The sequence below is a fragment of the Bombus terrestris genome, chromosome 14 (genome assembly GCF_910591885.1).
Source record: "Bombus terrestris chromosome 14, iyBomTerr1.2, whole genome shotgun sequence".
NCBI classification, from domain to species: Eukaryota; Metazoa; Arthropoda; class Insecta; order Hymenoptera; family Apidae; genus Bombus; species Bombus terrestris.
Window position 1 is genome coordinate 1187810 of NC_063282.1, and position 20986 is coordinate 1208795.

At 40.1% G+C, this 20986-nt stretch overlaps 2 protein-coding genes across 7 annotated transcripts; one reads left to right on the forward strand and one right to left on the reverse strand.

The window, feature by feature from the left end:
* Window positions 1–359: 359 nt before the first annotated feature.
* LOC100647911 (protein enabled) lies at window positions 360–9127 on the reverse strand. Its single transcript, XM_003400331.4, has 8 exons — window positions 8907–9127; window positions 6710–7031; window positions 6427–6548; window positions 6267–6328; window positions 4850–6177; window positions 4580–4768; window positions 4214–4466; window positions 360–4128 (listed from the first exon to the last, which is right to left on the reverse strand). Exons 1-8 carry the CDS (start codon window positions 8909–8911, stop codon window positions 4100–4102), a joined length of 2310 nt encoding a protein of 769 aa, XP_003400379.2. The 5' UTR covers window positions 8912–9127; the 3' UTR covers window positions 360–4099.
* A 760-nt stretch (window positions 9128–9887) lies between these two features.
* On the forward strand, window positions 9888–20609 carry LOC100647786 (histone-lysine N-methyltransferase ash1). 6 transcript variants are annotated; one of them, XM_012315773.3, is made up of 15 exons: window positions 9888–10160; window positions 11150–11548; window positions 11666–11874; window positions 11966–12076; window positions 12155–15436; window positions 15521–15759; window positions 15833–16165; window positions 16243–16523; window positions 16607–17103; window positions 17183–17604; window positions 17684–18010; window positions 18103–18275; window positions 18364–18530; window positions 18604–18816; window positions 18937–20609. In XM_012315773.3, the coding sequence occupies exons 2-15, from the start codon at window positions 11377–11379 to the stop codon at window positions 19078–19080; spliced, it is 6570 nt and encodes a 2189-aa protein (XP_012171163.3). In that variant the 5' UTR covers window positions 9888–10160; window positions 11150–11376; the 3' UTR covers window positions 19081–20609. The 6 variants fall into 6 exon arrangements, with proteins under 6 accessions (XP_012171163.3, XP_048268176.1, XP_048268179.1 ...); XM_048412219.1 differs by having other exon boundaries at window positions 12155–15759; XM_048412222.1 differs by having other exon boundaries at window positions 9888–10144; window positions 12155–15759.
* Window positions 20610–20986: the final 377 nt, after the last annotated feature.

Consider the following 20986-nt stretch of genomic DNA (forward strand, 5'->3'; position numbering starts at 1 on the left):
TTATCTCCCCTCTCCCTTTACATCATATTCTTGGACAAGTGACGCATCGTTGCTATAGTAAGTAGTGAACGATCGAAAATCACCGACGAGGAGTGGAATCGATGTATGCGATTATCGGTGACCTGCATGGAGCGGAGTTCATCCAGTGAAAAATCGTGCGCGAGTTTCTCGAGAGCATGGTTTAAGTCGTTGCCTACCGATAGATAAGGATTCTACGGGTCGTAGAGACGAGAAATCGTACTCGCGAGACGATGAAACAGATCTATAAATAACTCGATGGAATCATTGGATCGAGCGGACTGGAATAAAAAATTTTCTTTTCGCGGATTAAAGTTCGGATTAAAGGGAAGCTATTCTCATAGATTGAGCGTATACTTTTTATTGTTTCGTCATTCATTTACATACAAATATTTTCAAGATACGTCTTAAGAAACAGTGCGTGTTCGGCATCGGTTCTTCGAACTTCGTACGTTAGTACTGCTAATTGTATTTCGTATAAATTTTCCTCGCGATCGCTTTAAACGCTAATAGAATACGCTACGTGGCCTCGTCGAGCTTTTCTTTTCGATGAGTCTAGGATGCGTTCCGTCGTTGTCGTTGCCAGTTGTAGAACCTGGATAGTTCGCTAAGGGACGATATCGACGTTTCTCGTGACCAGACGACATACCATTTTTGTTTGCGTTACGAAGGGTGCGGCCCGCTTCTCGCAAAGTAATCCAACGTGTAAACGCTGCCATTTCGTTTCGTCACGAGGCTATTTACTCGTTACAACGTTCATAATTGCCATATGCTTTTTCCAATTATTTATTCTTCGTTTGCGTCGTCGATTTACATATATTATAAACAACGACGGGAAACGGCGACGAGACTCGACGGTCGGCTAATAAGTCACGCGAACTTAAGGTATCACTGATACGCACGCATGCGTACGCACTCGTGTACGCGGTGAGACGTAACAATCGTTGTTTCGGACAGAAGGAATAATCGGCAGAAACTGCGAGCGCGTTATCGAACTTGAAGATGAGGGAGGCAGGTTCATTAACGAGTAAAATAAAATTTCTTTCCGCTTTTTTCGAACTCTCGTTGCCGTTGCGTCGCACGTAATACATAAAATAGCGTTTCACTCGTTATTCTTTTATATCATACGTGTATTTTCTTGCTGCTGATACATTAATTATAATACACACCGTTTATAATGGCCCTGGACACGGTACAGTCTCGCCGACTCGGCTCGATTCGTCCCGATTCGTCTCGATCCGTCTCGATCCGTCTCGATCCGACCCGATTCGTCGGTGTCGCAAAAACCAACCTCGATCCGTTATCGGCATGCTCTCTCTTTTGCGCTTCTTAAATAATTTCAATCGTAACAAACACTCTTTATGCTCGCGCGTTTAATCTTGTCATATTAAAATTATCCATGTATGATATATGTATATATAAATATACATATGTTAAATATAATTATAAATGCATCTAACACTAGTCGCTTTTCTCGTACCCCGTGCAATTTAGTTCATTCCCTTGAATCCATCGAACGTTCACCGTTGCCGCGCCCAAAATTTTCCCTTCTCTCTTCCTCTCTCTCCCTCTCTCACTCTCTCTCTCTGTCTCTCTCTCTTTTTCTCTCTCCTTTACACGCTACATCGCCATTTGACATTCGCGTGCGCATTCATGGACACACACACGTTCGATACGTACGCGCGCACACACAATGTCACTCATACACGCACACATCCTCATACCTGCTCCACCTGTTGTTTAATCGTTCAAAATTTAGTCTTGCATCTTCGAACGGAAAGCTTCGTCAAATCGTTATTTTTTCCTTATTTTTTTTTCTCAAGATAACGCAACGTTGATTGCAAGATCATTAAGTTTACCGTGGAAAGCTTAAAAAGTAGAGTAGAAACGTAAATCATTGAAAAAATATAAACCCCGATAAGCGTAAAAACCTTGAAAAATTGTACATTTCCATTAGTGGAATGCGATAGACAGAGCGGAATACGTTATTTCAATGTAAAATGCATCAAATGGCAAAGAACGTTGCCGGAATATGTACTTATGTAGTTATCGTTACAATAAGAGTATCAGTTTATTCAGTTCAGTCGGCTGTTGCTTAGCGCCGTATCGGTATTATTATAAAATTGATCGTTTCATTTTCTTTTTTCAATTTTTCGCGAACGTTAAAACATCTTGAAAGAATGTTTCACGGTAAATGCAAATGGAATATGTATTGAGATCGACGTACCAGTCTGGAATTACAGTTCCGTGAAAAAGCACGTAATACAAAAGAGAAAGGTCGATCGAATAAAATCAGAAGTGAATCACATTCACGGAGAATATTTGTGCGAGAACGTGCGAAACGATGGACAATTATTAATTATCAGTTATATCTCCGAAAGACACACGTCATATCGAGACATTAGCTTATCCCACGGAATAGTGACAGTGTATCGGTGATTAATACCTTTAATCTTTACTTTCCTTATACGACTAGAAATTGAGATTTAAAATTTAGTTCGATAATACTTAACATTATCGTTGCGCTCTTAATTAGTGCGTTAATTTAGTAAATCAGTTATCACAAATCTGTCTTATGAAACAAAGAAAAAGAAAAAAAGAAGGAAAGAAAGATGTTAGTTAAATGTTAAATGCGATGAATCGTCAAAGTTTATCACGCGTCATTCGAATTTAGATACGCACATATCGTAGTATGTCGTCATATCGTGTCATATCGCGTCGTACATCGAATGATCGGTGATATCGTAGCACGTTCGAAAATACATACATAGATATTGCGAGGAATGGATACACGATTATCTTTTCTTCTTTTTCTTCTCACTTCTTTCTCGCGCTTCATTCTTCCTCTCATTTTCACTCTCTTTCTCGCTCGCTCGCTCGCGCTCCCCGAACTTTGTTCTGGTTGTATGCAATAAATGCCAATAAGCTGGTGCGAATCAGCGTATACACGGCTATATTATAGATACATAGAATATATATGAACTGCAACGTTAATTTTCTCATTTTCCGTGAGAATCGTACGAGAGACGATAAAAAAATATAAGAACGGAGAGTAGTATACAATATCGATAGCAAACACGATCGCCCTGTCATGACCAAGTCGGTCATTTGTCGAATTTTGAATTTGTTGTAGCGATCAATGATGCGTAAATATAAAATCGATGTAATCGGTTAACGATCGGATCATGAGGATGTATTTAGAGAAATCTCGAATCAACCGAGAACTCGTTTATTTGAAAATTGTGTGGCAATCGATCGATGATCGCTTTCATTCTGTTCTACCTGTTTTACGGTACCGAAACATTTTCACTTGGAATGTATCGAGCTGTGCGTTATTAATGAAATCTGTACATGGAAGTAGTGGTGGTATGTACGAACAAATCCAAGTAAGATTCAATTTAAGTTGCGTGCATTTTGATAAGAAAATTGGGAGCAAATGTTCAAAAAAGAAAAAAAAAGAAAAAGTTGCATCACTATTGCGAAACAATTTAATGAGCGTAAGTTCTTTTAGCCCCAATTTAAATGCATCTTAGACTAGAGAAATCTCTTTTATAAATTCTTTACGTATCTTTAGCTGAGTTGAATTCCGTGATATTTACATAGAAACGCAAGCGTTTACCATTGTGCGTGGGATCAGCTTTTATGTTACGTCACGATAGGTTGCTCGATTTAACTACGAATAATACTTGTCGGAACAAGGAGAACAGCAATCGTCATTAATGAAAGAGAAATTGTACGATACCACCGAAGACTAATACGGATGCAAATGTAGGCGATCCGTGATGTGTGCTGTGCATCGAATTGGTAGAATCAGAATCGATTTTATCCAAAGTTCACGTTGCTTACTATTCGTCCAGTAAGCAACGAAAGGGTACGGTTCACTTAGAACACTAGATTAGATATAACGTACTTACACACAAACATGTCTGATATACATGGGGTATAACTGCATTCCATTTTCGCGAATACGTAGTAAAAAAAAGTCGTGTATGGTTGTCGATGATCGTTTCGATTGATCTACACAGCAGTAGAATTCTTCATTTCTTCTTCGCTTTAGTTCAAACTGGTCCGCGTCTCATCTTTATCTTCTACTTAGTTCTGCTCTGACAGCTGAAAATATAAAAAGAAAATAAAAACAATAGAACTCATAAACGATCTTCAAACACATTAACACATTTGATCGAACTATCGTTACCATCTACAATCTCTTGTTTCATCTTTTGGAATTCTTTGCGCACTTCCTTGATGATCTCCGCTTTAAATGCCTCCATTTCTTGAACAGTAAGCACAGCCCCGTCGTTAACGCCGTTTACTTTCAGGAGCGTATCCTCAGAAGCAGAACCAAACCTCTTGCGGACAGATTTCGGTGATTCGGCACCGTTCGAGAATTTATTATTCGACAAACTGTTCTTATCCCATGATTTCTTATCGGGTGAACTTTCAGGTTCCTACAAAAAAGAAAGAAAATAAAAAGAAAAAAAAAAGACTTGTCGCAAGTTGAAGATTGATAGCAATAAATTTGAACACAGAAAGCATATTACACAGAAAGAGAAAAACCTACCTGCGGTTGTTCGGGTTGTTTCTTCTCAACGGCAGCTCGTCTACGAGCTAGAGTTTTAGCCATTTCGTCCATCATAGAAGCCATTCCACCACCTCCGCCCCTTCCTAGAGTGCCGTAATTCCCGCTGTTTCCAGCACTTCCGCTGCTGCTAGTACTAGAACCACTATTCTCCACTGGTTGCTGCGATGCCTAGAATAACACGGAAACAGTCATGTGAGAAAGAGGTAAAAATCAGTAGAGAGAAAGACGAAAGTTAAAATAAATACGAACCTGCTGCTTCTTTTTAAGACGAGTCGCTTGAATTGCAGCAGCCAACGAATTGGAATCCGGCGATGGTTCGCTGGTAGTGACGGAACTTACAGATCCAGTAGAACCAGATGCAGAAAGGGGATTAAGATTGGTAGCGTTGACTTTTGGAGCAGGTGGTGGCGGAGGTGGAGGAGGAGCAGGTCCAGCCAACGGCATCATAGGAGGAGGTTGAGGACCGGCACTGCCAATGGGGGCGTAAATATTAGGATTAACCGGTGGCACATGATGTCCACTGCCGGGGCCGGTACTGCCACTGCCTGCATTACTTCCGCAATTACCACCGCTGCCACCGGCACCAGTGCCAGTGCTGCTGTACTGATTCACCGAGTTTGATGGTGTTCCATAAGGATTCGTAGCGGCCGAAACTGCCTGTAGTTGGTTGTTACCATATTGTGCCTGTGCCTGAGATACGACGCTGTACTGAGACTGGTTCGGCTGGCCAACGTTGACTGCGACACCTACCCCGTATTGGCCTGTCGTCGCGGTTCCGCTGCTCGCGTACTGACTAATCGAATTACTACTTCCATACTGATTTCCACCAGCACCACCCGTACCACTACTACTTCCACCACCGCCGTATTGGTTTGCTTGTCCTGGTTGTCCGCTAGGATACGCATTGCTAATTTGCCCATTGTTATTGTAGAAGTTATTTTGATTTCCGGAGGGATACTGACATGGACTTTGCCCGACAACAGCGACGGTCGCGTACTGATTACTATTTGGCGCACCTCCGTACTGGTTTCCTTGAGTACTACCGTAAATCGACTGCGCTTGAGATTGATTCGGTAGATTCGACTGAGATGACGGGGATTGCGCGTATTGGTTCATCATCATTGGGGGTGGTGGTACCGGTGCGTTAAAGTTTATCATTGTCGGTGGACACGGTGGAGCTGCCGCCGCCATAGGAGGCTGAGGCGGTGGTATCGGAGGTGCACCTCCGCTCGACATTTGTCCTGCAGCAGTTCCCATACCGCCGGTAACTTGTATCGATTGCATAACAGTTTGCTGCTGAGGTTGAGGAGCTGGCGGTGCCGACGATGTTCTGTGATGACCGGATTGTGATTGCTGTTGCATTGGCTGTTGTTGCTGTTGTTGCGCTTGATGCTGCTGCTGTTGTTGCTGTTGGGGTGGTTGTGGCGGCGCCGGTGGCTGCGGTTGTTGTTGCACGGATTGTTGAGGTGTTTGCTGTTGTTGTTGTTGTTGTTGCTGCTGCTGCTGTTGCGAAGTAGGTTGTTGTTGTTGCGATGCGAGCGGGCAACTCGGGGAAATTGCGTTTGGACTATTTGTTGCTGTAAAAATCACACGAATTGGAAATGTTTCTCTAATCTCGCGACTTCTATCCGATAATTCGTCGTTCATTTATCGCGTTATATCGTACCTTGGCTTTGCTGAGACATTCTGCGTTCCTGAATGATCGCCACATCTTCCCTGGTCATAGTTCTGGCCAACAAATATACCATCAACTCTTTCCTCATTTTCTCAGCAATAATTTCTTTTTCGATATGTAGGTGCAAAAAAAAAGCATAGAGGAAACGAACCTGTATCCCATATCTTCGTCATATTGAGCATTAGTCGGTTGCTGTTGCTGAAAGACGGATTGCTGCGGAGTAGCTGAGGCGGGGGCAAGACTTCTCGATATGTTGCTTCCATTGCTCAACACCTACGTTAAATGTCAAACAATTACTAAATAACGTATATCTTGATCCATGTTTATCGATAGATAAACTAGAAGTAGAAGCGCTACGACTGTGTAGTTTAGCTTTACGTTAGTTGGCGCTTCTTTTCCAATGTGTGTTCCTGTTTCTATCGGTTTAAACTCACATCGAGCGCTTGCAGCATCGCTCTGGCAAATGCGTCGGCGTCGTCCTTACTGGAGAAATTCAGACCGTATACTTGCTTGTTATCTCGCCATTGGTGAAACGTGACTGTCGCCTGATTGTACTTCAGTCCCTTGAGGATCGCGCAGTTGATGACGATCTCGTGATCCTGCAACTTTCTTCCCACCACGCGAAACGTATTGTTCACTTGGTGATGATATAACTGAACTTTGGAGAGTCCTGAAGAACTGCCACTCGGTACCCATTTTTTATTAACGTCGTCATATACCATTACCGACGCACGAGCGGACGATATGCTCACTTCGCTGAAACATAAGGAGAAGCACGTTTCCTTCGTTATATATCTACCTTCGTGGCCTAAAGAGTATAGCGGTTATTTGCATGAAATAATCGAAATACAGCAAGTAAATGCTACCACGATCGATATTCTTCCGGAAGGATTTGCTGCGGTCGACGAGAATACGAGTATCGCCTCATTATTTCCTCGTTCGTTGGAATCGCGAGGAATTTTTCCCAATTTTTTCACTCATATGATTATTAACCAAGGAATTACGAGATTTCGCGTACAACGTTACGTTCGGTGTCACTTTCACCGTGCGCGGACCACGTTAAAACAGCACGAGCCGCTCACGAAATGAGAACAGAACGAAACGGAATACTAAAAGATACTGCCACTTCCTTCTTTGCTCAGCGTACGATCAGACAAGCCTGGATTCGAGATAAGAGCCGAAGTAGTATCCGTGATACGCGTAGTTTTCGAGTCTTCCCGTGTCTGTTGTTGTGTGACACCCTTTTTTTTTTTTTTTATAAAATAATTGGCAAAGTGTTGCGTGTGATTAAATCAATTTAACGTGTGGTTCAGAAAAATCTGAGGAAACGAAACTTAAAAGAAAAGATTTATACGTAGTTGATTCTAAAAATCTCTGTCGTAGGAGAGACAACGCTATTCTTTCGTGTTATTTGCGTACAAGTGATAGAACAGAGGTTCGCGTCACTAGCCTCTCGCCGATCATGTTACGGTATAACCCTTTTAAAACCATTCCCTTTTTTACATGCCCTTAACTCTCTCGTTCTCACTTTCTCCCTTCCTTCCTGCCACTGTTACTCCTTTAAAACAACAGATGCTTTCGATTTCTGAATCGAAATTAAAACGTAAATCCAAGATTTAGCGTTATATTGAGAAACATACGTTTAGATATGTATTAGGGCTTAGCCAAGTGCAAAACGCGTCGAACGTGAATCATAATGTGACTCACTGATCGGCATAAATATGTTATCGAATAAATTCATTCATATCTTTTCCTATAAAGTAGTAAAAACGTGTGCCGAGGTGAATGAATCAGTGTCAGCGGCGATTACAATATCTCAGGCTCAATGTCATTGATATTTACTTTATCAAGAGTCTGTATAAAATATATAGAAAATTATTTTATAAAGATTATTTTATAAAGATTTATTAACGATCAGGAAGAACGTACAAGATATAATAAAATATTAGTCCGCAGAAAAAACTGTAAAATATGCGCTTGCGTGTAGCAGATCTCTCGCCTAACATAAACAAATGTGTGCAGTGAAATTTTTCGTCTAACACTAATCCGTCTTGTGTGTGGTATACACGCGCGTACATGAGTTGGGTTTAGATAAGGGTAACCCGAGGAAGCGTGAATAGTATTCTGCCTGGACGTAAAAAGGACAGGTATGAACAAAAGTAGAAAGAAATTTCGCATGCGTTTACGATACACAAAGGCGTCGAGACGCAAGATTTGGAAGCACGTCAGAATATCATCCGGCAAGCAAGACTAAAAACGGATCAACGGATGCGTGAAAAGAATACTCGATTAGTAACGATGCAGCCGGTGAGGGTGAAAGAACTGACACGTTTCGAGATATTCGATAAAAAAATAATCGCGAAGCCCTACCCGAAATGACTCCTAGTACATATAGATCCTTTTCGAAAAATTTGAACGCCAAAGAGGCATTGTATTGCATCGATAGACAATGGACACATCAGTGACGAAGAGTAAGAAGAAATGCCCGAGCTATTAGAGGTAGCGTACGGGATAAACAATGACCAAAGACAAAAAGAAGTTGCGTTTGAACCCATATACTGAACTCGGCTCGATTTTGTATGACTCGACCCTCTCTCTCACTCGATGCTGTGTCGTATACGTGGAACTTACTTCATGTTTGTTTCACTGGGAAGCGTATGCTATGCCTTCATGCAAGCCGTATTCCTGCTTCTGCACAGTATATCACCGATTCCATGAAAACACGCGAGATTCGGGCAGGATTTGCGGTAGTTCGACATAAATAACGTACGGCACTAACACCACCCCGACACCCTACCTATGCACATCTAGCCAGCCATATTGCCGACTCCAGGCCCATACTCCTACCACCCTTCGTCTCGATGCACACGTTTACCTAGAGGGAATACTCGAATTGCAAGCGTTAGTACGGTCTACCATTTTTACTTTCTCGTTCATTGTCTATCTCCTTTCCTCCTTCTCACTTTCTTTGTCTCCCTTATTTTGCTCGCCTCATTATTTTTTTGTTTACAGAAAAAATATAAAATTCTGGCAATATATGTCGAATCGGTCCATTCTGTTCGTATTTCGATTCGATCAACGAGGTGTAGCTATTTATCATCGTGAGATATAACTATTTACTTTGACAGTTCGGATGTTGACCAGCGATATGTAGTTGAGATATTACCATATATTACGCAATTTCAAACTCGATTATCGATGTCAGATTATCGATCGAAACAAAATTGAAATTATTTTAGCAGTGATCATCGATTTATCGAGTATTAATATTTATCGATGAATTTAGATATGATCGTAACGATACAACAAATGCGTATCGTATATCGTCGAATGGTTTGAATCGAGTAGAGCATTCTAGATCGATATTCATTAGGAGAAAGTTGTAACTAAAGACGTACGAAATTAAAAAGAAGCATTTGTTAATAATTATGTACAAATAATAAATCTCTCATGTGTATATCAAACTCTTATGGACATACATGCACAACGTACATATGTATATACAGCTTTCATTCAGTGCATTACTAAAAATGTGCGACTAATAGCCTGTTATTTTAGAACGCAAGCGAGTACATCTTGAAAGACGTAATAATATCGTATCTGTTGTAGATGATTCGAAATGGCTCAAAGTTAGAGTTTCGTATAAACCGCTAGGTGAGACTAATGGCAGCATTGAACATCAGATGGCGCGGCAATTTGAGTTCTACTTGAATACACGGGAGTTTCCACGGGCCCTGTCGCCGACGCACCTGGCGCATCGACCGAGAAACAGAAACAGCTGTCTGTTCGAAGCAACTTGGAAAATATCGTCCGTTAATCGTCGATCCAGAACCTTGTGGATCTTCGTCGCGGTGTTTGTGGAATGCGAAGTAACGAAGTCTCAGGGTATTGTGCCTGTCATCAAACGCGTACTAGCTTGCCCCTTGCTTCACCACTCTTTACCGCTTTAGGCGGTCGCTGCGATGATAACGTGCCTGCCTTTTATTTTTCCGATTTCTACGATCCGGAACGTTTCTATCCCCCTTTTCCTCTCTCTCCCTCTCGCTCTTTCCCTGTCCCCACTTGCTCATTCTCGCGCTCTCTCTCCTCCCTGCTCTTCTCTGTCTCTCCCACGAATCCTCCGTCTCCCTGTCTCTCATTCTCCCTCTCTCCTATTCGGAGTTCTTCTCGCGATCTGCGTGTGCTTCGTCAACGATGTAAACAGACTGATATTTTTTGGAGAAAATCTTCACGTTTCTACTCCTATTTACCTTTCTGTGCGATTGTCGGTTAGTGTTGTTGCTCCAAACGCGATGGTGTCTGCGCGAATGTGACGCACCTATAGGCGAAATACGCGCGTATCAACAAGCAGCGTTTCTTCGATGACAGTGTCGTTGATCGGTTACGATTCCTAGGATAACAGTTGGACCTATCGGGAGAAAGGTACACGCACTTTTTCGGTCGCCTCGATTACTTCACCGATACTCGTTCCTTCTACGAGGTTATAGATAAGAATTCTCCCGCGCTACGGGACACGGTTGTGAAAGACGTAAAACATCGAGTCAGGATTGGAATTAAGTGACCTTAAAGTGTGAAGATAGCGATTTTAACGAATGGTTTGAATCTTTTGTAATTCCGATGTCGATTTGTGTAAGAAGAAACTGAAAGAAGATTTCAAAGAATCATCTCTGCCTCCACTGTGTTATAATATCATTGACAATACTCCATAGCCTTTTTTTTTTTGTTTCATTTTCTTCATCCTAGTACTTCTTATGTCTTTTCCTTCTTTCTTTCAGCATGCTAATTAGTTGTCTAATAATTTACTGTTCTTTCTACTTCAACTATACCTAATAATTGACTTTGTTTGAAACAATAAGTTGCATTTGTTTTTACAGTGATACCAGTACGAGCAAAGCATAACCCTATGCAATCAGCAAACGATGAGGGAATTGTTGGTAGAAACTGGCAAATAAACATGGAAGCTCCATTCAAATATCTAATAGTTCTGCATTAAGCATATTAGGGACATGCTTTATACGATCAGGAAGGAACTGAATGAAGGAACAAAATTATAAGGAATGATATTCTTTTTGAGTCTATTGGATGTTAGATAAGCTAAAAAATGTCTGGTGATTCAGGATGGAATGCTGTAATTCACCATCCGTCAGAATTAGAATTACAGAATTGGAATTGGGAAGAAAACGATGGGGAGCAAGAAAGGGAGCTCCCTTCGACTGTTGATATGGATGCCATAAAGGGTGGTGGTAGCTGGGACCCGACTACTGAACCTAATGGTATTAATATGTTACATTAGCAAATTATGTAACTATTTTTTGATAGGCGTTTACATCACCATTTGAATGCATAGTTGAATAGAATTCTAAGAATTTTCTATTTTTTGTGGACATCAGGAACAGATTCAGTTGATTCCGAAGAAGATTCAGATTCCGACGACGAAAGTTCTGGCGGTACCGAAGGCAGTTGTTCTTATTCGGATTCAAATTCGGATTCGGACGACGAGAGTAGCGGTGACGAGGAGGAAGATACCGGATCCAATTCGGATTGCACGTCGGAACATAGCGAGCAAACATTTTCCATTCAAAAAACGAATTTCGAACCGGTATGCACAGTAGAATTTTATAATTTTTCTTAATACTGCAAGTTTAAGTACAGCGATGAAATGAATGATGAAATTTGTAATTACGTTACAGGGAGCGCTTAAATTAAAAATCAGTATGAAAGGTCCGAAAAAAGAGGATTTGGAAAAAGAAAAAAATAGGAGAAACGTACCGAAGAAGATTAAGTCAAATCGTGGAGGAAAGGTAATTTAATGTTGATTTTTAGAAATTTGAGTTGAGTCTTCCTTTAGTGCACATATACTATATCTCTGTTATGTTTAGTCATCTGAATGCAGTAGCGACGATTCTGACTCGTCTGAGAGTCATTTACCCTCGCAACATACGCAGCAACAACAACAACAGACTCAACAGTCTCAACAGCAACAACAGCCACAGCAGCATCCGCCGCTTCAGGAAATCAATCAAGAAGATTTAGCGGCTATTTTACCGGATCAAGAGCACGAGGACGCTCCGTTTGATGGATTTGAGGATTCAGAGAGCGGTCGGTTGGTATCGAAAGCTATCGAGCGGATGTCGCTCGGCGCAGATTCAGATACGAGCGAAAACGGTGATCAGAACCCTGTACCTGTGTATAGTTCCACTTTATTGCAACAGTTTGTTGAAAAAACGGCTCTGTTATCAGAACCGAGGAAAAGGCGGAGCAAGTTAGGAAAAAAATTAAACGATTCGGAGTATCCTTGCGTTTCAAACGTATCTCCGGATTCAGGGATTCAGTCTGTAGATAACAGTCCGTTACATTTGGCAATTAGTCCTGTGAGTCCTCCAGCACCGACACAGTCCCCGGTGCAACCTGTTGTCACAAAGCCGGCGGTAAACGTAGATCGTGTTTTATATCCACCTAAACGAAAACCTGGTAGACCGGCGAAAACTGTTTCCACGCAGCCCCGTGGCCCAGGTAGGCCAAGATTGAAACCAGAAATCGTAGAAAAAATAGAGAAGATAGAAAAAACAGAGAAAACTGCGAAAAACGAGAGGGTCGAAAAGAAAGAGCCTGCTCCGCAACCAACGAAAGTCGCGAAGGAAGAACCTTCTAAAAGAGGAAAAACGAAGTCGGCGCCACAGAAAACAGTTGCGTCTCGGGCGGATAAAGACGGAGAGAATGATTCGGTTAAGAAATTAAAGGACAAACCAGCTTGTCAGAAGAAACGGACATATAACATTTCCAAACAGTGTACGCAAGCAAAGATAAGTGGAAAAAGGAACAACACCAGTTCCCCAGCGCGTGTCAAGTGCCTAAGTAGAGCTGTTACGAATAAGTACGGGAGAGAAGGAGTTCAATGCAACGGTGGAACGTATAAGAAAATGGGGAAAGACAAGGCTGGTCCAGGAAACAAGACAACTCCGATACGACGACAGAAACAATCGGTTTGCGAGCGAGTTTCGAGCGATAGAAAGGTAATCAACTCGAAGAAAAAAACTCTCAAGGAAAATAGAAGCAGTACAGTTCCCTTGGCTAAGCGACAGGCGTCGTTAAAGAAAAACGTAGCGCCGGTTACGCGACGTGTATTGAAAGAAAATAAAAGTACTAAGAAAACAGGTGCAGGGTTTGAAACGAATGGTGTTGGTGTCCAAACTTTAATATCTTTACCCGTTGGCGAGGTATTAAAGTCCGAAAAAGTTGAGAACGTAACAAACAAATGTGACAAGGCGACGCAGCCTATACACAATCATTGTCACAAACATCATCATCACAAGCATCGCAGACGATTGTTGTTACCGCCTAAGAATCCTATACGTATCCATCCGTGTCTCATAGAAGAGTTAGAAAAATTGATCGAAGAATTTTCCAGATCGTGCAGCTTAGGTAGGAATAATTCAAATTCTGGATATTCCGAATTACCGCAAATTTTTCGCGTAAAGAAATTAACAAAAAAGAGGAAAGGGGGCGATATTACCACGAACGATGATCAAAAATTAAAGAGGCGCCTCAAGAAGGAAAAGATACTGTCAGGGACGGATTCGAAGAACAGTATGAATGCAAATGCAAACTCGAATCCAAATGAACAAAGGTTACCATTAAAAAAGAGACATTATCACGTGTCCAGTCCTCACAGTTCACAAAGTTCGAACGCAAGTGGCACTGACGTGGCTGTTAACGAAGCGAATTCTACTGAAAGTCACATCGAAGAAGCAATCGAAGCTACGATAACGAGATACGGAGGTAGCTCTGCGTTCTCCTTCCAAGAAGATTCCGTACCTGTTACTCCTAAGAAAAGACATAGGGATACCGAAGCTGGAAGTCCTGATAAATCGAGTGCAGCGTGTTCCGATTTGTTGGAAGAGAAACCGTTGAGTCAGATAGAAGTACAACCGCGACGTAAAAAAAAGATCGTCAAAGATCTTCGTGTGACAGTTACAAAATTACCTGTTGAGAGTCATGCCGCTTTGGAAAAAGCTGAAAAAATAGACAAGTCTGAGAAAGCTGATAGCAAAGCTGAGAAATCTGAGAAATCCTCGAGCGATTCTAGAAGTTTGAAAAGTCGCGCGGAAAAAGGCAGTAAAAGTGAAAAGGTAGTTTTAGAGAAATTAATAAAAAGCGATAAAAATCAGGCGGATAAGATCGAGAAAAGAGATATTTCGCCAGATCATGTTCGCTTGGAAAAAAATATAAAGATCGATGCAGCGGATTTTAATACGACGGAGAGCTTTGATGAGAATGAAACTACGAACGAAATTAAACCGTCACAAAATAGTTTCAATCCAAATGTTCCAAATCCCATGAATTCCACTGCTGTATTGGTTTTGGCCAAGAAGAAAATGAGACGTCGTAAAGCTATAAATCGTACAGGTTTTCCGACGTTAAAGAAAAAGAAGAAAAGATCCTTGAATGCAAATGAGTCGGATCCGTCAAAAACCGCAGTTTTAACTAACGAAGATGCTACTCCGGAGGCCGATGCTGATGGTGAGAATTCAACGAAAGAAGGAATCGAAGATTCGGTAGTGGACAGCAAGACAAGCGTGTTAAACAACACTGAGATACAAGATGTATTTACCGAAGAGCTTTCTACTAAGCACAGTAACAACAGTAACAACAGCCTCGTGCAAAGTCGAGTTCAATCGAAAGTTATTCCGAATGGAAATCAGGAAGAGACGAATTCACCAAAGTCAGAGACGAATGGTCAAGTTCGTCCTGATGAACTTTCTGAACCTCGATCTGGCCAATTGAGAGTTCGCAAGGATCTTGTAGAGACAGATAGCGACAACGCATTGAACAAGTTATGTCCTGTTAAGTTTGAAAAGATCCAAGACACGAGATCGTACGACGAAAATGCTCCCTTAGAAGAGTCCCTCGAAAGATTCACCGCGAATCAACGCGTTGCTGAATTAAACGAAGATAATGTAAAGAAGCTCGAACGCGCGAGCTCTCAAACGAATATCAAAACGGAACATACAAGCTCTTTCAACGGTAATCAAAAGAAGCGACGAGGTTCTTCGAGTCCCTGCAATTTGACTCCTAGAAATCTGAAAAGATTACGTAGTTCTGGTTATGATACGGAGAACGACATCCTGCCTAATAGCGACATTCTTAACGACGATCACGAGGTGGGAAAGCACTCGAGCTCGACGCATACAAGAAAGAAACAATCTCGGTGGAAGAAACGTTACTTACAGGGAGGTATTTTACAGGAGTACGGCAAAGACTTTGAAGGGAAAACGCGTGGTAGCATCGAGAATAATAGTGGGAGAAATAAGGTTGTATGCGAAACCAACGAGTCTGCATCTGCCGCTTTGTTATCCGCGACGTATCATTGTGGCAAGCTTTTACGACAAAGGAAAATGCCGTTTCAATTACCATATGATTTATGGTGGTTACATACGCAATCTAGGCTACCTGGTAGAGAATCTGTTCCATCATGGAATTACAAGTAAGCATACAACGTGCGTTATTGAATATGTTGTCGTTTTATAAAATTATTCAACTATTTTGACTTTTTATAGGAAAATTCGTACTAATGTATACTACGACGTCAAACCTACTACGCTTTACGAAGCGCAAGCTTGCGAGTGCAAACCGGAAAGCGGCTGCGGAGATGACTGTATCAATCGCATGGTCTTTAGCGAATGTTCTCCGCAGCTTTGTCCCTGTGGCGAAAAATGTGAAAATCAAAAGATACAGAAACACGAATGGGCACCGGGTTTACAAAAATTCATGACGGAGGATAAAGGTTGGGGCGTAAGGACTCAGCAATCTATCAAGTCTGGGGTGTTTATTCTCGAATATGTTGGCGAAGTGGTGTCTGAAAGAGAATTCAAATCAAGAATGGCGACCAGGTATATTAAGGCCATGCACAAGGGTTTTGCGTAAATATAGTATCCAAATTCATTTTCTTTCGCTTATTGTGTAACAGGTATGCCAATGATACGCATCACTATTGCCTGCATCTCGATGGAGGCTTGGTAATTGATGGTCATCGTATGGGAGGTGATGGAAGATTCGTAAATCATTCTTGCGAACCTAATTGCGAGATGCAGAAGTGGAGCGTCCATGGTCTTCCACGTATGGCGCTCTTCGCTTCTAGAGACATTAAGCCAGGGGAAGAGTTGACATATGATTATAATTTTGCACTTTTTAATCCATCCGAGGGGCAAGAATGCAGATGCGGTAGTAGTGCTTGCAGAGGAGTGATTGGTAATGGCACAACCTTTCCTGTTATAATCCTTCCTTTTCTATGTAACAAATTTATTTATTGCATTTTTATTCTGTTTTCATAGGTGGAAAGAGCCAAAGGGTTTCGAAAAGTATTACTTCCATTCCGTCGCAATTGGAGCCCACAGAGAGGCGGTCAGTCGGAAGACCGAGAAAAAATGTGCGAAAATCTAATACAGTGCAGTCTGTTAACTCGAAAGGCATTTGTAAATCTCGAAAAGTGGGCGATTCTAATCTGATTCATGCACCTGTGCTAAAACCTATGTCCCATCAGCAACGGTGCTTTGCTCAGCAACATCATTGTTTCCTGTTAAGAAATTTAGAAAAAGTCAGACGAGTTAAATTGTTGGTAAATCAAGTACAAATGCAAAATGGTAAAGTGAAATGCGGTAACGCGACAACAATAAAAGAAAAGAGTTCAGGTGATGCTAAGATTCAATCTGATGCATTTTTCTCGCAATTAACTGCTCTGACTAATACAAATACACGTACTGTACGAACTCGACGACTAGCTCAAGCTCAAGATGATCCAGAAGTGCATAAAACTGCAAAATTGGCTAAGGTAAGGCACATTTACGATCTTTTTATTCATAATTCATTAACTTGTTATACTTGTTCATTTATAATTAATTAACCTTCAGGTATTAAAAGATTTATATAGTATCGTGGCGACTGCGAAAGATGAGAATGGACAATTATTATGTACACCATTTATCACATTACCTTCGAAGAGAAAGTTGCCTGACTATTATGAAAAAATATCAGATCCTATAGATTTGACAACAATCGATCAGTGTATTGGTACAGGTCACTACAAAACTGCAGAACATTTTGATCATGATATGATTAAACTTTTTGACAACAATGTAAGGTTTTTCGGGAGAACCTCAGAGATGGGTATTGCCGCAGCTAGACTTAGAAAATTATACTTAGGAAGCAAGCCCGATTTCGTAGATGCAATAACGGAAGCAACAGGTTGTCCCCCATCTCAAAGCTTTCTACCTCCCCGTGGTTCAACTGCGGGCGAAGAAGACGTTATCAGGTGTATTTGTGGCCTGCATAGGTATGCGTGAATTGCAATTTCTATCATAGATTGGTTGTTGTTGTTGGAACTACTTGTAAATGTTACTTCATGATCGTAGGGATGAAGGCTTGATGATTCAATGCGAACGCTGTCTCGTATGGCAACATTGCGATTGCGTTAAAGCTGATACGAGCATAGAATCTTATTTGTGCGAAAGGTGTCATCCACGTCCCGTGGATTTAGAAATTCCACTAGAGGGTGATGAGGAAGAAGAGGGCAAGAAACACTATGTTACTTTGATGCGTGGTGATTTACAACTTAGACAGGGCGACACCGTTTACGTGTTAAGAGATACTCCTGAAAAGCATACGTACAAAACCATTCAAAAACCGGATTATGAGCAAATGGACATCTTTAGAATCGAGAGACTTTGGAAAAACGCGGAGTAAGTAACTTCGTATGCATGAATTTATTAAAAGTTTTCATGAGAATTGTATGCTTTGTGTTATTGATATTCAATCGTTCTTGATTCAACAGAGGCGAGAGATTTGTATTTGGCCATCACTATTTGAGGCCACACGAAACGTATCACGAACCAACTAGAAAGTTCTATGAGAATGAAGTTGTATGCGCGCCACTTTACGAAGCCGTTCCATGCGATTTGGTTGCTGAGCGTTGTTGGGTTCTTGACCCTCACACGTATTGTAAAGGTAGTGATTCCCATCTTTTTATTTAATCATACGGTAGATACTCTTAAAAATATTTATTTCACTCATCCCTGCCTCTTTCTTAATAAAGGACGGCCAGTTGGTTCTACTCCAGAACATACTTATGTTTGCGAGTATCGCGTCGATCGTGCTGCACGATTATTTACAAAAGTTGCAAGAGCTAGGCACCAAGTTTGTACAAAACCGTATGCATTTGAAACGTTCCCACAACGCATTAAGCACTATCGTACATATTTGGTAAGTATCGAATTACTACTAATGAAGAAAGTGGTGAGAATGGACACTACAATTTTTTGTAAATTATGTACAGCCTCACAGTCTCGAAGGAATCCAAGTTGGTGGTAAAATGAATAAAGAGAAAAAGAAAGTTAATAATCAAGATGTCGATGCTAATCACAAATCTGAATCGAATGAAAATACAAAAACACACGTGAAGGATCAACAAAAATCTTCTACGAGTAAGGGTAGACGAAGATCGAATGAGATTTTACCCATTGTTACACCTGCTACGTTATGTGCCCAGGTAATCATCGCATTATTATCAATCGATATTATATTCAATGGTGCCTTAACTTTTGGTAATTCAACTCTCACATTTTGCTATTAATATTATCTTAACGTGTGTTACATTAATTATCTTTAGAGAGAAGAGCAAAGAAGAAGATTGAACAACATTTTAATCGGTCTATTACAAAAAATGCCGAATAAAAAGGATCCTTTGGATTTGTCGTTTTTATTAGAAAGAAACAGACGAAATCGTAAAAGGCCAGGTGGACTAAATCCGTGACATTGGATTATACATGATCGATAATAAGGCGTTATCTATACACATATATGTGTTGTGTGTGTATGATAGCCACATATAGGCAGATGCGCGCGCGCACATATAAGTATCGCATAGGTAATATATGCCACTGCTAATTTCTATCGCAGTCAAATCTGTAATCAAAGCGATTCACACCGATCGATCCTTTCATTTCGCTATACGTAATCGATGTCATCTAAACCGTTTTATAAGAAAAACGGTAAACAACGCGTTTCCTTCTTACACTATGACCCGTCCATTCGTATAATTTAATCTTAATCACGAAGGCTACTCCTATCGAAGAACATTGTATCGATTGAGATCGTTTTATATGTTGTTTTTACATGTTTTGAACTATAGAAAATTGTCTATAGTCTTTTGGCATTGTTTTCGTATTTTAGACTACCTTCTTCGCTTACGCTGGAAGTTAGTACGTAGTACGTATCGAGATTAAAATGAGACATTTGATAAAGTCGAACAGAACGTTGAGGAAATAATAATGTTCGATACTCTTTCTTTCTTTTGGAATATTCCAAATTTAAAGTCTCTAAAATGTTCAATATCATAGGGGTGTAATGTGTTAATCAACTCAAGTCAAGAACTCCCGTACGTGGAACAACGTATCTCTCATATTGAATCTAACGAGAGTTATTATTTCTAATATAATTCTAATATAATTAGGATTACGAAATTGTATAAAAGTAATTTGTAAATTTCTTTCATAGTGGATATATTTAAGTGTACAAATTATACATTACTCGGGATTGAGGAAAATGACAACAGCACACGTAAAAAAACTGTGGAATAAGAAAAAAATCGAATACATGCGCGAGGCTTTATTGCACAAATGTATCATTATATTTTTCATAGTCCCAGTGTTATTTGAATTAAGTGTAATATATAGGTTTCTAAATTAATAGATAAAACTTTACTAACATATATATAAATAAATAAATATATATAAATATTTAATTTATTAATTATCGCGATGGAATATAGCTAGTTGTTGCTATAACGAAGAATATACGCAGGATTTCGTATTTATTGTTACATTATACAGTTAGTAAATTCATATTATTAAAGATATTTAATACATATGTATAAGTCTCATTTATATATCATATGTTTCTACGTTTTTGCACAGTATCCGAGACGTTTTTATTGAATGAAACTGATATTACAATGTCCCATTCTGTTTTTCGATGTAAGTTGGAAGTGTACCAACATAGTATAGTCACACCACAAAAATCACCATGTAATAGATCTTTCGTAGCATGACAAAAGGGGGTTGCCTATCTTTATACTAATTGTAAGTAGAAATTAATGAATTGAGAGTAGAATTTTAAATTTGAATTTATTCTTTTAAAGAATATTATGAATGATTTTTATGAGTGATGAATTTTGTAATGTTAATTTCCTTTATACAAAATGAATGTAAAACTTTTATCTCTTATGCAAAAACGATATTTATAGTACAATGAATGTCTCGAATAAAAGGGTATTATTTTTTCTTTTTTCTCTTTTTTTTCGACAATAAATCATAAAATATTGATATTACTTTCAAATTTAAGTTATTTTAATGAATTATAAAGATTTATCTATATAAGAGGCAGCAAAACAATTAGAAGAGCTTACGGTTTACCGGTAACCTTGCACGATAAAATATCTGCGCAATTACACGAAATACGTTACAAATGTCGTTAGACAAACGATATCGCGTATATGTAAATCACTTTAAATAATTTAAATCCATATTTGTAGATTAACAAAGTCAACATGATAGATTATGTTGACCATTATATTAAGCGTGCGTGAAGACTGATTTACTGTTACAGGATATTTCTAGCAGGTAATTGCGCTGATTAAATCTGGGTTGTAAATAATTTAA

Excerpts from the sequence above, each read along its gene's own strand:
- LOC100647786 (XM_048412219.1), top strand. The coding sequence starts at position 11,377 with ATGTCTGGTGATTCAGGATGGAATGCTGTAATTCACCATCCGTCAGAA. Across the intron at positions 15,760-15,832 it reads GTTCCATCATGGAATTACAA|GAAAATTCGTACTAATGTAT; the intron begins GTAAGCATACAA and ends GACTTTTTATAG. Across the intron at positions 17,605-17,683 it reads TGTATTTGTGGCCTGCATAG|GGATGAAGGCTTGATGATTC; the intron begins GTATGCGTGAAT and ends TCATGATCGTAG.
- LOC100647911 (XM_003400331.4), bottom strand. Across the intron at positions 6,549-6,709 it reads CGATGCTGCAAGCGCTCGAT|GTGTTGAGCAATGGAAGCAA; the intron begins GTGAGTTTAAAC and ends CATTTAACGTAG. Across the intron at positions 4,769-4,849 it reads GTCTTAAAAAGAAGCAGCAG|GCATCGCAGCAACCAGTGGA; the intron begins GTTCGTATTTAT and ends GTGTTATTCTAG.